At 35.8% G+C, this 17070-nt stretch overlaps 2 protein-coding genes across 15 annotated transcripts in view; one reads left to right on the plus strand and one right to left on the minus strand.

Moving 5' to 3' along the window:
- The window catches only part of LOC308194489 (uncharacterized protein), a 251907-nt gene that overhangs the window by 225518 nt on the left and 9319 nt on the right, over positions 1–17070 (minus strand). The gene's annotated exons all lie outside the window — the stretch shown is intronic.
- The window catches only part of GLRA3 (glycine receptor alpha 3), a 92263-nt gene that overhangs the window by 65866 nt on the left and 9327 nt on the right, over positions 1–17070 (plus strand). For 2 of the 3 annotated variants that reach the window (XM_080590496.1, XM_080590495.1), the window contains 2 exons: positions 11233–11447; positions 13072–13218. In XM_080590496.1, the coding sequence (XP_080446622.1) occupies positions 11233–11447; positions 13072–13218 (362 nt within the window). Of the gene's footprint in view, positions 1–11232; positions 11448–13071; positions 13231–17070 lie in introns of all 3 variants that reach the window. The other variant, XM_080590497.1, reaches the window with a different exon arrangement.

The following is a 17070-nucleotide window of genomic DNA, read 5'->3' on the forward strand; positions in this document are numbered from 1 at the left end:
AAACATAATGTGAAATCTAACCATTTTAAATAAACGGTTTATTTGGATTCTGCTAAAATGGCAGAGGGGAGAAAATTCAACAGATGGCCTTCATAAAGAATTTCTTGGCAGAGTCTAAGTAAAGGAAAAGTGCTTTTCAACACTGAGCATATCACAGGTGCCATGACACCCTAAGAGAGGAAAAAGTTTTCTAATGATTTCAATTTGGAATGGGGAGATATTAATACAGATGTTTGAAGTGTTCTCTAAAACAAGTAAGAAATATGTAATGCGCAGCTTTACCATACAAATACTAATATCTGTCTAATCCTTAAAGAGCTTCCAGAAATGGAGAAGCATATCCTATTGGAGGGTAATTCTTCCACTCAAACATCCTTTTATTAATAATAATATTCAAATTATTATTATTCTTTTCTTTGTAGCATAATTTCTAAGATAGACAAGAAAACTATTTCTGTGACTCTGTCTTCTAGATACATAGGCAAAATCTGCTTCATTTTAGGTCTCTCTTGCTTTTGTGCTATTTTAGCATGTATTTATAACTGTATTTCTATAAATTGTATAATGATGTTTTCAAACAAGAATCTATGGTAGAAAGTATTCTCCTCATTTTTCCAAAGTTCATTTGAACATCTTGTGTGATGCATCAAAAATACCTAACTCGGGAATTAAAACATTACTGTGGGACTTAATCTGATATTGTATAGAAACTTGTTTTAAAATGTTGATGATCATTAAAATCATCAGAGCTTAAAACTTTACTTTTGACCGAAATTTCTTTTTTTATATATATTTGTGAGCTACTACCTTCTTCTTCATAATCTTTGTTTCATGCCTGTCTGTTTAAAATGGGATTCATTTTCTTCCAAGCAGAAGCAGGAAAACATGCTGGGCCGAGGCATGCAACACACTAGGTTGCACGCGATAAACTTGCACTTATTTATTTTTTTCACTGTGGCCCTAAACTGAGCTGAGAAGTGGAAACAACAGATGCTATTAACTGCAGATAAGGTCTCATGGTTCCCAAAATGTGCCTGCGGGCAACTTCATTCACTTATCCCTGTGAACTGCTGTCACTTTTAGGTGGGAGAAAGGGTTTACTGGCATAACTCTAGAGTACAGCATGGACAATCATCAGTCTGTTAGATTTCCGTATTGCCTTGGCCAAACTGCATTTCTGCAGCCAAACGGGTGTTCTAAAATGCACATGCAGCTCACAGCCCTGAAAAGATGGCTGAAGTTCACAGAATCACAGAATGGCCAAGGTTGGAAGGGACCTCTGAAGATCATCTAGTCCAAGCCCCCTGCCAAGCAGGATCACCTAGAGCACGTTGCACAAGATGGCATCCAGGCGGGTTTTGAATATCTCCAGAGTAGAATACTCCACAACCTCTCTGAGCAACCTGTACCAGTGCTCTGCCACCCTCACAGTAAAGAAGTGCCCTCTCATATTAAGATATTAAGATGGAATTCCTGTATTTAAAAAATATTTATGTCTCTATTAAAAATAATAAAAATAATTGGGCCATTTCATTTGTCTTTAAAAAGTCAGTCCACTTCCAATACCTTGGAGGCCTTGGTGCAGATATTTACTATGGACTTCTGGCCACAGACTTTAAAAGAAGACAATTGTATGGCTGTGGGACTTACCTATGTCTGGCACATGGGGGAAATGCAATGCTGGGTGTCACTTGCTGTTAGGCAGAAGGGTTTGTCTTAAGCAGGGGAAGCAGCCAACAGACCTGCTCTAGGTTGCAGCACCAAAATTACAGGTTCGAATCTGAAATAACTTTGGCAGAGCAAAATACAACATACTAAATAAACAGGACTCTTAGAAGAATGCTAAACAACTGCTGCTGATATGCAATTTGACAAAATATCAGTTTTCAGTTTAAATTTAGTTACAACACAGGATGGAAGGCTTTTCTGAGACATCCTGTGAAACAGGAAAAAAAAAGTCTCTGTGAAATGAATTAACATGAAGCTTCAGGACAGTATGTAGAAACTCATCACTGCATGCCTCATCAGTGTTTCATGCTCAATTTAAAGTGGATTACTGTAACCATCGCTTAGAAACCAAAGTCCTTCCAAATATAGGGACATAACAGTTTCAGCAACAGCACAGCATAATGGCTCATCAAATCTTGTGTTTTGAGTTGACGCAACAACGTTTTTGATCATTTTTATCTGCTTTTGCATCCAGTGGCATATCTGCAATAACAAACTTGGGAAATGAAGTAGAAGCATAACAACTAGAAAAGTCACAACATGTGACTCTTCACATTACAAGGATGGTCTTGCTTTACTATGTCTTCTTTCACTTCCTGTGTCACATGCATTGCTCCCCTGGGCTTTTATGCAGCATGCAGCTTTAATTTCAATCACAGGTACCAGTGGGTTAAGAGGGAAAAAAAAAAAAAAAAGAAAAAAAAAACATACAAAGTCACAAATTCATACATAATTAGCATTGGCTAGCAGGCACACAAAATAAAATAAAATAAAATAAAATAAAATAAAATAAAATAAAATAAAATAAAATAAAATAAAATAAAATAAAATAAAATAAAATAAAATAAAATAAAATAAAATAAAATAAAATAAAATAAAAACTCTGAATCCTGAGTTGACTCCTACATCATGGATATTACCCCACACATGCACTTGAATGAACATCAATATGGCTCTAAGTGTTGTATGCAGCAGTCCTGGTGTTTTCAGCTGAGCTGTGGCTGCTACAGTCACCAGCAGAACTGGTAGTTTCTGTAACTGACCACTTCTGATGTCTCTGTCTCCGTAATATGGTAAATCTGCAATCTTGATGAAATGCCCACTTCCTTAACTTCATATTCCCTATTCAGCCTCCTAACATATATGGCCCAAACACAATTTTTCTTGTGAAATACAGAAATCTCCAAAGCTGCTCATTCCTTCACTGAAAAAGGAGAAATAATATACATTTTGAAAAACAAATATAGAGTTTGTGGCAGACTAAGGATGTGACCATCCCCAGACATATAAAACAGCATTACTTGCCTCCAACAGGGCATTTTTCCCTGAGGGAACAGACCTGGATTCTCACCCCCTCACTTATCAAAATTTAAACATTCTACCTTAAAGATTCATTGAATAAAAATTCATCAGCTGCCCTGGAAACAGTGACATCTAGATGTCCTTGCTATTTAGGTTGCTATTAGCTTCTCCTTAGTTTCTACTTCTCCCTTCTCTGCCATTGTTAATGCAGTGCAGCACACAACTAGTTTTCCACATCACACGAGTGCATCAGTGACCTGTATTCTACTTAATGCCTGTCAGGCTCCCAGGCCTTTCCTGCAGAGCCCAGCTTGTACCAATGCATGGGATTATTCCATCCTTGTTGCAGGACTGTTCATTTGTCCTTGCTGAATTTCATGAGGTTGCTGTTCCTCCAGACTATGGGAGTCTCTCTGAACAGCAGCTTGGCCCTCCATTTTGAGGGAATTGCAAGTGTAGATTCATCAAGATGGGAAAAAAGAAAAAAGACAAAAATAGATGCTCTTTTCCAAATTTATTTTCATCTCTCTTTTACTGCACTCATTATCAGTCTTATGCCAAATCCCACCTGCACTGGGATTTGTTTCTAAGCAAGTTATGTGAAGTCCCTTCCTTCCTGAGCAAGAACTGATGCAGGCTTTCTATGGCAGGTGACAGCAGCAGCAGTGATATCCCCTGATATCCTGCTGATATTTCCAGGCTGTGAGTTGAAAGAAAAGCTGAATGGTAGTACATTCCTACTTTTCTTTTGTAAATCTTGGCTTCATAGATACATAGACACCAGCCATATATTTCAGAACTTGTCTAATTCTACATACCAGACTCAAAAAAATCATAATTTCCAGCCAGACTGCATGATCAAATATAGAGCATAGATGTCATATGATGAGGAAAAGACAAGTGATTTTACAAGCAGATTTTATCAACAAAATATTTTCAAATTGTATGTTCTATTTCACTGCAAATTGCAGTGTCTGGATACTGCACTTACCCTGCACTTTTTTGTTACTCTGTCTTCTTCTTAGAGAGGTAAAAAATTATTTTAGATGACTTAACTTAAATGTAATGAATTTTATAGATACAGCCTCTTCAAATAACCAGCTTTGCACACATATGTAATTTATGGAGTTTCTTTTTTATTTAAGAAATTTAAAATGGGAGGGCAAAAAGGCAGAAAGTATTTAACCATATTTCGGTAATAGAAAAAGCAGAATCCCTCTCAAATGACTGCAACATTCAGGGAAGAATAAAAAGGAAGACCTTTTACTGAACAACATGAGCTCAGCTAGACCACTCACCTAATGGTGATTCTGATAATGACTCAAACAGGAGAGAAAGTAAAAGGAGCAGTACTGCCCCACGGGAAGATCAGTTTATGCACTTCATTCTCCTTCATGCTATCTGTGAAAATCATCTGCCATTATGATGGCACTGTGATACACAACACACTGTACTTTGTCTCCAACAGAGGTTAGTTGTGGTCTTATTTCAGCAGACATAGACCAGAATGAAAGCACATAACAAAAGGCAGAAGAAAAGTGCTGGTGGTCTATATGTCATTGCCTTTATGGCAGTACAGTTTTGTTTCATTCAGAGAATATGTCTGTTCTCAGCCAAATAGCTATTGTAGGTAGGACATAAAATTTTCCTCAGAAAATTTATTCTTAAAAATCACTTTCAAAATAACTTTCAAAAAAAAAATATTTCTATTGGGGATTTTCTTTTTTTCATTAATCAAGTTTGTCTAAGGACACTTGGAGACAATACCCTCACTCTTACTAGAGACAATAGCAGCCTTTGCTGGGGTGATCCATCCTTTGTACTAGATAGCCTAAAACACTAGGGCTCACATCTGCAGGGCGCTTCACAAGAGCCTTGAATAGTCACAAGATTAATGATTTGCTTTCAGCACAGGACTGATCAAAACTTCATCCGTTTTGGGCTCTCTCACAGACACTCATAAATATAGACTAGCTTTCTACTACCTAGCACACTGAAGCGTCCCATCACAGGACGTCATGAGTGAAAGAACTGGCATTAAGAAAGAGCTGGAAAAATAAGGCAAAAGGGAAAGGCTATGATGGCCTGCAGTCAGATCATATTAGGTTACAGATGAACCAAATGCCTCCCAACCAAGTATTGTCACACACAAGTGAATGTTGTCCCATGATTAGACATTTGTTTTGAGTAAATATTGGTCTTCTTTTTCCTCCATATGAAGGTACATTAAATAGATAAGAAAATTCAAAGTATTGTGATGGCAATTAGTTAGTGAGAACCTGGACTCCAAGGTATTACTCATTACAAAACAGTGAAAGTCATAATATGCTGTAGCCATCTTACATCATTCATACAAACTGATTATTCAATCAAACAGATCTTGAGACTTGTAGTTGTTCCAGGTACTATTTGTTCTGATCCTTGCTCTAGGACTACCATCACAGTACATCAGAAATCTCATTTAATTTGTACGGCTTCTCCATTTAAGATGCAAGTAGAGCCACAGCTAGATCTTGCAGTGTGTGGGTGTCATTCCCGTCCACCCCCAGCTTGTTTGTTTTTTTTTTATGTGAACATGATCCATATAAACTTCCATATGTGAACTTCATCCGTGCAAAAAGCTTTCAGGTTTCCTGTCTATAAAACCACTCTGTATAACAACCTACATGCACAGACTGCTGTACCGAAACCATAGGCCCAGAATCTCACACTTAACATCAGATAACTATGATGATATCTATAGATAAAAACTAATTTTATCTACATAGCTAAATAAAACTATTTTTTTAATCTCCCCACTTTAACTCATCTCTTCAGTGACACTTGTGAGATACCACACATTCATTAGACAGCTGTTGTTACTACATTCACCCCAGTCATCTGTACTGCATTTGCTGTTCCTTTCCCCCAACTTTCTGGTTTTTGAGTCCACCCATTATTTTGTCTTGGAAGAGTTTTTAACTTTTGCTTTTGGAAGAAAGGACTGTCTTTACTTTTCTCTCTATAAAGTGTGTCAGTCAGCTTTTGTAACGTATTCTTTTCCAAATAAAATGTGAAACTGATTTTTACAAGTCTAAAAATGGAAAACACTGCAGAGGTTCAGAATAGCACCTATAAATGCTCTGCCTAACATAATTTTCAAGCAAATTTTTAGACTGAGTGCTTAGAATCTTTTTTGGTGAGTAGAGCCAGGAAAGTGATTTTCAGAAGACAGACAAATGGGAGAAGCTCTATATTGTATTAAGAGACCTAAATCTAAGTCAGCCATCTAGGCTGAGCATATTCTAGCTGCTAAAGAAGTCCCACTCTCTCTTTCCTGTTCTCTATCAGTACTTAATATTATGCTAAACCTGTACCTCTAGCTGTTTTTCTGCATTCTAGGAGAAAATGTAGTGCTAGAAGAGAGGCCCATGATAACAGTTCAATTGCCCCAGAACTCCATTAGCAAATTTTCACAGCTACCAAAATTCTGGCCCTTGGACTAGCTGGCTGTTGGTCCTCGGTTGCTGGTACAAACAGATTTGTGTTGTCTATATCCATATTGAGAGATGTGTCAGAATCAGAATATAAAATATTCACTTCTCAGACTGTTATTCTGCAGGGCCCCATAGAAAATTATTCAGATTTATTTACATTACCTACTCAGGAAATATAAAATCTTGGCTTAAGTAAACAGTTTAATGTAATTTCATTAGGCCACATAGTCTTTTGGGACACAGTCCTCTCCCTTTCCATCAAATACTTCTTGGTAGGTCTGATACTAGCATTAGCAATAGTTCTTAATTCTTATAAGAAAAGTCAGAGTATGACTGACTAGTATACAAAGCAATATCAAGAACCAGTACCTTCAACAGATATCTTTCCATTCTGCATGGATTAACATTTAAATCTCTACACACTTAGATACCTTTTTTTGTTGTTGTTCATACTTATTGATTTTATATTTATTGTTATATTGTTGATCTTTAATAATTTGATAGTAATTTAGATATAATTAATCTTTATTAATTGTTTCTCAGGCATGCTATTTTCTTGGTTGTTTCTTAAACTGATTCTCCATTGTGAAGACTTTCTATGTAGCTACAGATACAGCTACTCAGCCTTTCTGGGAATATCAATTCCAGGAAGGAGTTTGTCCATTCCCTTCCAGGAATAGCAATGACCATGACATTGTAAGGGTAGAGTATGAAGAACTTCCCCAAGGGTTATCTTAAGGGTTGCCAAAAGAGGACAAATAAATTTAAGTTTTACCAGCTCCTGCCTCTGAAGCAGTTTGAGGCAGATGAGACTGAAAAAAAAGAGCCTTAATTTGTTGCTCAGCCTCAGCAAAACCACAATATTACAAAGGTTTCATACATCCCTCCTAACAACTCTCCTTGACATCTACAGTGCATATCAGAATGAACTAGTGCTCACCTTTTATGTACTGAGAATGAATTATTAGAGCAATGCTCTTAGCTGCTTCTCTCTCCTTCCCCAGCTGAGATGACTGCAACAGTATGTCTCTTCTGATCCATTAAAGCACTCAATCAAATAGATCAGACCACAGCTAACACGACTTTGAATTGGCAATGGACTACGGGAAGAGACTGGGCGCGCACAGCTGAATGATGGCTTCAGCTGGGAGAGAACTGCACAGCCTCTGCTGGCTGCCTCCTAGCTGAAGCCCACATCTGCTAGTGCAAATGTTGTTTTTCCACTCTGCTTCATCAGCCAAGTTTATGCAGGTGGTTCTGATGTCAGACAGGAAGGGCAAAAAGTAACATTACCCCTTCCACACTTAGACCAGCAACCACTTCAACCATGCTGCCAAGACTGACTTCTGGCTGCTGCCTTTCTTCCACTGATGGGAAAGCCGACAGTCATCAGTGGAAAACTGTAGAGAAGTGTCTACTTGGGTAGCCACCAGTCTCCCTGGGAAGTTGCCACCTACTAAGTTAATTCTTCAGTGTTATGCTGGAACAGAGGGGAGGAGGAACACAGTGATCTTAGCTGGGAAGAAGTGGCTACAGCTGAGAGGGAAATCCCAAGGCTGAGATATCAGGTTCCTATATGGACCGGCATGTCTATAAACTTACTGGGCCTAAGACTACGCAGGAATCTAAATCACATATTCAGTGGGGCTAAGCAAAGAAATTTTTCAACTTGGAAGCACTTTTCTTTTTTTTTTTTTTTAGCTTGTTCAATGTTTTTTACAAAAATACAAAAGCCAGCCAAATAAAAAATTTTATTTCAGTATAACTCCTCTGACATATCACTCAGTTTTCATTCTGGCCTTTTCGTAATCTCCTTTCTTTCTCCTTTCCTGTGGATATTATATTTTCTAGTTATATCCCTTTCTTTCAGAATCACTTTTGTTTTGTGAGTATTCTGTTATCCACAGATATACCTATCTTTCTCCTTAGTTCAGAAGAATTTGAAAAGCTTGCAACTACATAAAAATAATCCATATCAGAATGAATATAGTATTTATTGTTTCTGGTTTAGGAGCATGTTATTTTTGCACAGAGATCTCTGGATTAGATCAAGCCCACTTGAGTACTCAGCAGAAAGACTCGGATCTCTTATCCCACATTTTGCTAAGTACAACCAATGTGCAATCCACAGCCAATGATTATTGACATTCCAGTTATGCATATATTACTCATTCTGTTGGTCCCTGCTTTTTTCTTCCTAGTTTGTTTTGAAAGAGGAATACGAAGCCCTAGAAGAAGACAATGCTGCATGCTGAACTGTGTAAATGTTGCTGACATGCTGCCAAATAAAATGGCTTTGAACGAGACCTAGAGAGGGTTGATACGTTCCTGTCACTCCATAACACCATGATTTACTGTGATTTCTGAGATTTGACTTAATTTGCTTTCCTATCTTCACTTTTTCAGATATCCCTGTTTGGCTATCTTAGAAATTCTCTTAGAACAACTGTAAATATTACAAATGCACATTTTCAAATCAAAGATTATTTTCTGTGTTGTATAAGAAAGCTTAAAAAGTGAGAAGGTGGGGGAAGGCGAGGGAGTTCTAAAGAAGAAAAAGAGCAAATATTTTACAGCCAGCATTTTACAAAATTATTACAATTATTTTACAAAAGCAATTGCCTGTCATGATCTAAATAAGGTATTAAACAAACAGGAATGATATTTCCGAGTTATGACTGCTAACGTGACATAACCATGACATAAAACCAAGTTAGCTTATTTTCTTCAGAGCTCATTATTATATGCCAAGCAATGAGTTGTAAGGAGGAGAGATAATGGGAGTTTAGGGTATACGATTTTGAGCCTATGGGGTAAAGAGCCTTTAGGATAATTAAAGAATATAGTCATTGAACTGCTGACAGGAAGAAGGGACCACTGCCATCCAAGAGTGCTGAATCAACAGAACAAATACGACAGAAATATAAATCTTCAGGGTAAGGACCAACCTGAGGTAAGAATATGATTCTGATAATGGTCAGTCAGTGGAGAACTGCAGGTAGTTATCTGAGCTGCACTGAACTGTTCAAAGAACGTATCCCATAGGCAGCATTTTGAAGAGACTGGAAGAGAAATATGGAGGAAAATCCTGTCCCTTTCTGAAGTAAACAGCAAAATTACTATTCACTTCATTAAACCAGTACTTCATTCCTTGACTGAAGCAGAAATCAGGTTTGAAGCTGGATAAGCAGATGGTTGAGCCAGGATTTGGGACACAAATTTCAGGAGTGCAGATAGGATTCAGAAAATGCTGGCAATTAGGAGTGGAACTAATAATTGAGCTGGCAGATATAAAACTCCTGTGGTATATCATGTCATTTAAAATTTGAACATGTGCATTTAATGGGATTTCATAACTGCCTTTTTTAATATGGTGTGGTTTTTGAGTTCCTTGTCAGAATACAAATTTCACGAAATGGCATCTACTATTGACACCATAGCAAGAATTAGTGGCCTGTTAAAAGAAACATTATGAAAGTAGAAAGTTCAGAATATAATTCCACACACTTATTATGCCTAGGATAAAAACATTTCATTTTGAATCTGATATTCAATTCTGTATGCCTAATGTTATTGTCACATCATAACATACAATATAATAAATATGACAAACTTATAAATAAATCTGATATATAGATGTTGTTAATATGATAAATATTAAAGCACTATTAATGAAACCCTTTGCTATAAAGCAGCATTTTGGGAAATAAAGATGGACTAGGAAAATACTATCAAAAACTACTGGAAAACATAACCCCCAAAAAATCATAACAATTAAGAAATAAATAAATAGATGGTTTTCCAAGTTAAATTTAGAATTAGGATCCTTCAAACAACTAAGAAATCTGTCATATATATATTTCTTGCTACAAGAAACTGTTTCACATATACACTATTTATAGTAACAGCATGGCCTTCAGCACCATTAATGTGTGATTAATACAAGCATTCAGCAGAATTAGAAAAAACTAATGAGACTAGGTCAAGATCTGTGAAAAAATCTAGAGCTTACAGGGTAAAAAATCTAGATAAGAGAAAACACTGGTCCTGCTTGTTGTGGCACTTCTATGAGCAGACAACAGATTTTTCTCTTCTGGTTCAGTAAAATCAGCGGACATTGCTTGATGTTCAGTACTTGGGAAAATTAGGCCACTCAGTCAGTTTCCTAAAGTAGCCTAATTGCAAGTCCTCTATTTCTGCTTGAATCTCAGTCGTGGTTTTTAGTTGAAACAGTCTGAATGGGGAAAAAGGGAGATAATTTGCAGAATCTCTTATTGATAACTTAATGCCTGCACAAATGTCACTATATTTTTCCCCAATTCACTAGATTAAAGAAAAAAATAATTTAAGCTTAAAATTGAAACAAAAGATAATGGGACAGCAAGCCTTTTCTTTGCAGACAGCAATATTTCCAAACAGCAAGTGGGATAACAAATTTGATTGCAGAGAGTAACTTTCCTACATCAAAATGATTTGTGTTTCCATCATCTCTCTGTTTTTACAAGGAAGGAGGAGTTCCAGAGCTTATTCAGTCTTAAATTTGCAGGTTTTCAGTCCATTTTTTTTCCAATAAATATTCATATCATAACGGGAGCTCTATATATTAAAAATCACTGAACAGAAATCAAAACATTTAATTCATTAGAGAACATATATATTTCATGAAGTATAAATTCTTTAGAGAACATTCTATTTCTGCTGAACATTTCTTCTTTGTTATAAAAAGGAAAGTTTACATGCATTGAAGTCCGATTTCACCTTGAGAGGCAAATGGGTTACTATCTCATCCAGATGTACATACCAAGTCTCTTGATCGTCATTCTCTCCTGGGTGTCATTTTGGATCAATATGGATGCAGCTCCAGCCAGAGTGGCTTTAGGCATAACAACTGTACTGACCATGACAACACAAAGCTCAGGTTCACGAGCATCACTTCCAAAGGTAGGTAGGATTTCCTTTGTGTGTACCACATTAGTATAAAGTCATAATGTTACAGGGCAAATAAACACCTTAAGTCAACCTTATAATACGTTTTTTAATTATTAGCATTTACTATTCTGAAGCAGATAACTTTAAAATATTTAGGGTGTTTTTGAGCCACCAATCAATTATATTCTATTTCTCTTCAGACTCAACTGTTTAGCCAACCAAATGCTGTATACCCTAAACCTCAGCAAGTAATGAAAACAATGTTTTTCAGTACTAGGTAAATGTTGCTTGTTAGCAATTGACTAGCTTGTCCCTTTCTCGATCCCAATATCTGATGAAGTGTTAGCAAATATGAATGAATTTCTAAAGGTCAGAGATTCCAATCTGCTCTGAATGATATTCCTTTCCTGGAAACTGCCTACATTATGAATTTGCCCACAGTATTTATAAACATAATTACATTAAAATATAGAAAAATGTAAAGCTAAATAACTTACAAAAAGTTGTATAAAGAATGGTTCACTACGCAGTGTAAATAGCTTTAAGTATATTTCTGTGATTAGCTACTTAAGTTTTCTGACTTGTCCTTTCTTTAAAGATTTTCCTTTTCCTTTTAATTGTTATTCCTTGAATGTCTTCATTGCAGTTACTGGGAAAAAAAATGTGCACAACACAAACACACAAAGTCCTCTTTTGTATTAGCTTTACCATGGTATTTTTAGGGTGTCTGTTAATTTTTTTTCTCAGTAAACTAGATAACCCAAACAAAAGTTCATGTGCTTTGCACCTCAAGTGTATGGATCCAAATACATCCGAATGTAGCATAAACAGATAAGAAAATGGAACAGTATTAAACTTCAGAAAAAAGCAAGAATATAAGAGGTTACTAGAGAAAACTGCAGATGTTTTTGTCATGTTTGAGGCCTGATACTAGCTATGCTGGTTTAAATGATAAAACTCCTGTAAAACTGGACACAGAGAGCAAACTCATCCTACATTCCCAGTCCAGATTATGGACTGCAGCTGAGCTTGGCAAAGAAGCACTGTAGTGACTTCATCTATTCTGTAATTCATTTTCAGTACTTCCAGTGAGTCAAAATTTACAGGACTAAAAACCTATATCTTTAATTTACCATGACTGTATTAGCAGAGAATGAAAATATCAATTTTGCATCTACTTCCCTTCTTCCCCCTAATTTGTACTCCAGGAGCTTTAAATCAGCATAACAGAGTAATTCTCACTGGTCCCACTACAAGCTATTCTCTGTTTCCTTAGTATCTTTCACAGATCTCATTGGGAGAAATGGAGGAAGACTATGTGATCCTTGTGGGTTATTTGGTCTATGATCAAATATACAGTACATTGTATGATATATGATAAATTATACAGTATATGAAAAACATTACCTCATTTAGTGAGGTAAATAGTAGACATTTTGTAAAAGACTACACTATACAAAATAATAATTAAGGTATAAAAATTGCATTGCTGTCCCTCTTATTATCTCACTTTCATGTGAAGATTTTTTTGACAAAAATAATGTTGGGATTTGGAGATATTAATCAACTTCCTCCTGACATGAAATCACATCTGTGGTTTTAACATATTTAGTTTTCCGCTCTATTTTCTCCATAGGTGTCATATGTCAAAGCAATTGACATCTGGATGGCTGTGTGTCTGCTCTTTGTATTTTCTGCACTTTTGGAATATGCAGCTGTAAACTTTGTGTCAAGGCAACATAAAGAACTCCTGCGATTCCGACACAAGAGGAAGAAGAACAAGGTAAAGATAACAGTATTCCCAGCTTTGAAAGAGAGTCTAAGGGATTGATTTATGTCAGGATATAGGCTTAATTTGGTAAACATACTGCTGCCTAAAGTGGCAATATAGATAAAATGGCAGCACAGAATGAAATTAACTCTAGGCAGAGGGTCATTACAAGGACTATGCACTGCATAAATCCAACTTGAATTCTCAAAAGAGGGATTAAGGGGGATTTAAATGAGGCATGGGCCATGTGGGAGCCATCTGCACAAGCATGAATTTCACTCTGTTAGAAGAGTCAGATTATACTTCAGTGGATGAATATTACTGGTACTTGCAGTAATTTGTACTGCATTGAGATTCAACAAAAAATATTCCTTAATTTCATTCTAGTATTCAGTTCAAAGACTTAACAGCTATGTTTCATGCATTTTTTTAACATAAAAATTACTTCTTCAATTAAAATCATCTGTGGGATATACATTTTTAAAGGTCTAAGAATGGTATTTTTTCCTTATGTTGTTAATTTAGTCTAAATTGCTCATATAATTAGCAAGGAGCTTTAACAGCAATAGTTATTTATACTTATTTTATGGCTGAAGCCATCTAGACTACTGGTAAAATAAGTAACTGGTAACATGTAAAGTCTAGCAGCTAAGGCTATAAATTTAAATTCTGCAATAAGCAAAACATTTTACAATACATAAAACTCTTACTTCTGATTTTTCAAAGAGAGAATACTTCTGCAACCTACTCATTAAATGAGTACCCACCACTGCTGTCACGCAGTGCCTTTCACAGACTTTCAGTCACTACCTAGAATACTACTATAGATAAATGTCTGACTGCAGTGATATGACAACTTCAGGCATCTTCCATTCCTAAAGACTTACCTCAATTTACTCCTTACATCACAAGGAGAAGTTTTTTACAGGTTGTTTCCCCTTTACTTAGAAGATAATGAAAATCTGTAACACTGTAAGCCTATCTAAGCAATCTTGGCAAGCAAGACTCCCTGTTAAAAGATGGCTAGACAGACAAATGGAAATGACATTTTCATACATTTGCTTCTTCCTGTGTGTTCAGTCTTGTTCAGGTACATAGAGAAACTCATTTACCATAATTTAGAGGATGAATCAGACTGTATGTATCTGCTTTCAACATTTGTCCCCATTAAAAATGTGCTTTTTTGTTTTTGCTGACAGCAGCAGAAAACACTTTCTGAGACACACAGGAGGAAAGCAGCATTTTTGTGACAGGGTGTTTATTGTAAAATATGGCAGCTCTGAAATCTGCTTAAAGGTTTGGACTGTGGGGAATGGGATGGGCAGATGTGGATTACTTGGCAGGGGGCAGGTGAGCTGCAACGAGTGTGTCATGTATCAAATACAAACAGCTGGGTTAAGTGATATATTATGTGACTATACTTTTAGTCCATTCATTTTTTCACCATGTATCATAGTGCCCTCTGGATCTCAGACACATTCACCATATTCGACTCAAGTGATGTCTTTTCACTATCTTAAATACAGGCTTTTATAACCACACAGTTAAAAACTGGCAAGTGATACTACCTTCCTTCCTCAGAAACAAACCCAATATATTTCCAACCTTCTCCTAGCAAGACTTCAAGCTCACCAAAGGCACTTCTTCAGCAATCACGATCAATCAAATTTCAGCTTAGAGGTATTTGAGGAAGGATCCACAGTATACAAAGCATTTCCAGAAAAACGTATGCAACCTGAAGCACATGAACGGCCTTACTAACTTAAATGTTTTGCTGGACCAATGTTTGCCATTATGGTAACCGTGGTATTTTGGAATTCACACATAACAGTCCTCATTCCAATTTTATACTCCATTAGACAGACTTACAACTTCAGGTGTGTTGTCGACTAAGTTCCCATAAATTAGAGGATCACACTTAGAGACTGTAGGGTACCTACTAAATTATCAGGTACTCCCCATACATACTGAAGGCATGCATTTCAATGTTTTTCTTCACATCACAAATCCACTGAGCAGCTGTATCTAAGAGATACATAGCAGATATAGAGAAATGAATATTATAATTTCTTGTTTGCTAGTCAAGTATTTTATAATTTTAACATTTCTATACTGCCAGCAAACACTCTATATTGTAATCCCAGGTTTTCCTCTGACAAGGGTCTAGATTTTCTTGTTCTTTATATTTAAAACCTATTACCAAATAATTTCTTTAATTACTTTCATGTTCTCAAGGCACATAATGAAAAAATAAAAGATGTTAGCTTCTTTTACAGAAAGCTAATTTGCCTTTTTTTAATTATTTTTATTTTTACTTTCCATTGCAATATTGAAAGACTTTCTTGGTGCAGATTTCTTTCTCTCTTTTCCTTTCAATAATATTTACTTTGTTATAAAACTGATGTTCATTTTCAGTAATAAAAACACAAAATAACTTGTTCTTTTTTCTACTTTTTGAGACTTTTTTTTTTAACCTTTAAATATTGGTTGCATTTTGCATACAGAGAGGACACTAGGCCCTTCTATTTCCATCTATATAGTGATAGCAAAAAATTCAATTTACTGTTGGCTATATGAACTCCAGAAGTGTAGACTGAGAAAGGAAAAAAAAAATGTAAAGAATTTGATAGAAAATTACTTTTTCAAATTACTAGATTTTCCATTATCTTTACTTTTTCCTTTCTCTCTAAACAGCCAGTTCTATATCAGGATAACATCAATGTCTCGAGATCACTTATTCAAAAAAAAAAAAAAGAGAAAAATGAGAGATCAGTTCACCCCATAATAGCAAATAACCTTGTAGCTTCGACACTCCCTGGCATGATACAGAAAGAGTGTGAGTTCCCTACAGCCCATGTAAGGGTATTACATGTACTTTAGGGGTATGCGGTTTTCACTTCCTCCATCTCTGTAACTTCTATCATAACACAGGTTTCTCAACTTAAGTTTACCCAAAGATGCTTTGTTCCCATGCAAGTTTATGATTTTGAACAAAAAGATATTTTTCTGAAAAGATTAACTGATAGAGTCTTAGCTGACTCGAATTCTGTGTAGACTTAGGGCTCCTGTCCAGAACTAATGCCTTGACAATACATACTCTCAAGCTCCAGAGACAGCTCAGCTAATTGTTTCTCTTTTTCTCAAAGTCTTATTAAACCATTTGTTGCCCAACAAATATACTAGAACTTGAAACATTAAAGGCATGGAGATTTTATCTCTTCAAAAATTTGGATTGTATCCTAAACCCTCCAATATACAAACAATGTGGATTAAGCAAGCAGTTAATAACTAGCCTTTCTTACCACAGATGTTATTTATTCACCACAATTTCTAACATGAAATGCAGGCCCTAGGATCATAAGTCAAAATAACTTGTGTTTCCTTACTCTTTTATTTTTTTCAAAGTCAGCTACTATAGCTCATGATTATGTAGTTTTGTATGTTTGTTATCCATTTGGACTAGGTCAAACAGCCACTGGTTCTCAGGAATTAGATGGTATTGATTTCTAAAACTACATGTAAAGATATATTTATTTGACCACAAAATCAAAAGGCATAAAGAGGAGTTAGGTTGAGAGATTGCATTTAAAAATTCTCTTTCTTTTCAAAGTAAAAACTGCCATTCTATTTCGTACTTATGTACAGATAGATTAGAGAAATACAGCAGTTAGGGTAATTTAGTAGACTTTTTCATCCTGTACTCTTTCCATCTTGGGACATTTTACTAGGATTATTATTTTTGTTATAAGTGTTCTGTCAGATTAAAAAAAAAAAAATCAACCTTTATTAGAATGAATTCCCACTGATAAATACAGGGGTTTTTTTTGGCACTGGAATTTTATCTGTAAAAGTACAGCAAAATTC

Source organism: Anser brachyrhynchus (assembly GCF_964034855.1).
Source record: "Anser brachyrhynchus genome assembly, chromosome: 4".
NCBI classification, from domain to species: Eukaryota; Metazoa; Chordata; class Aves; order Anseriformes; family Anatidae; genus Anser; species Anser brachyrhynchus.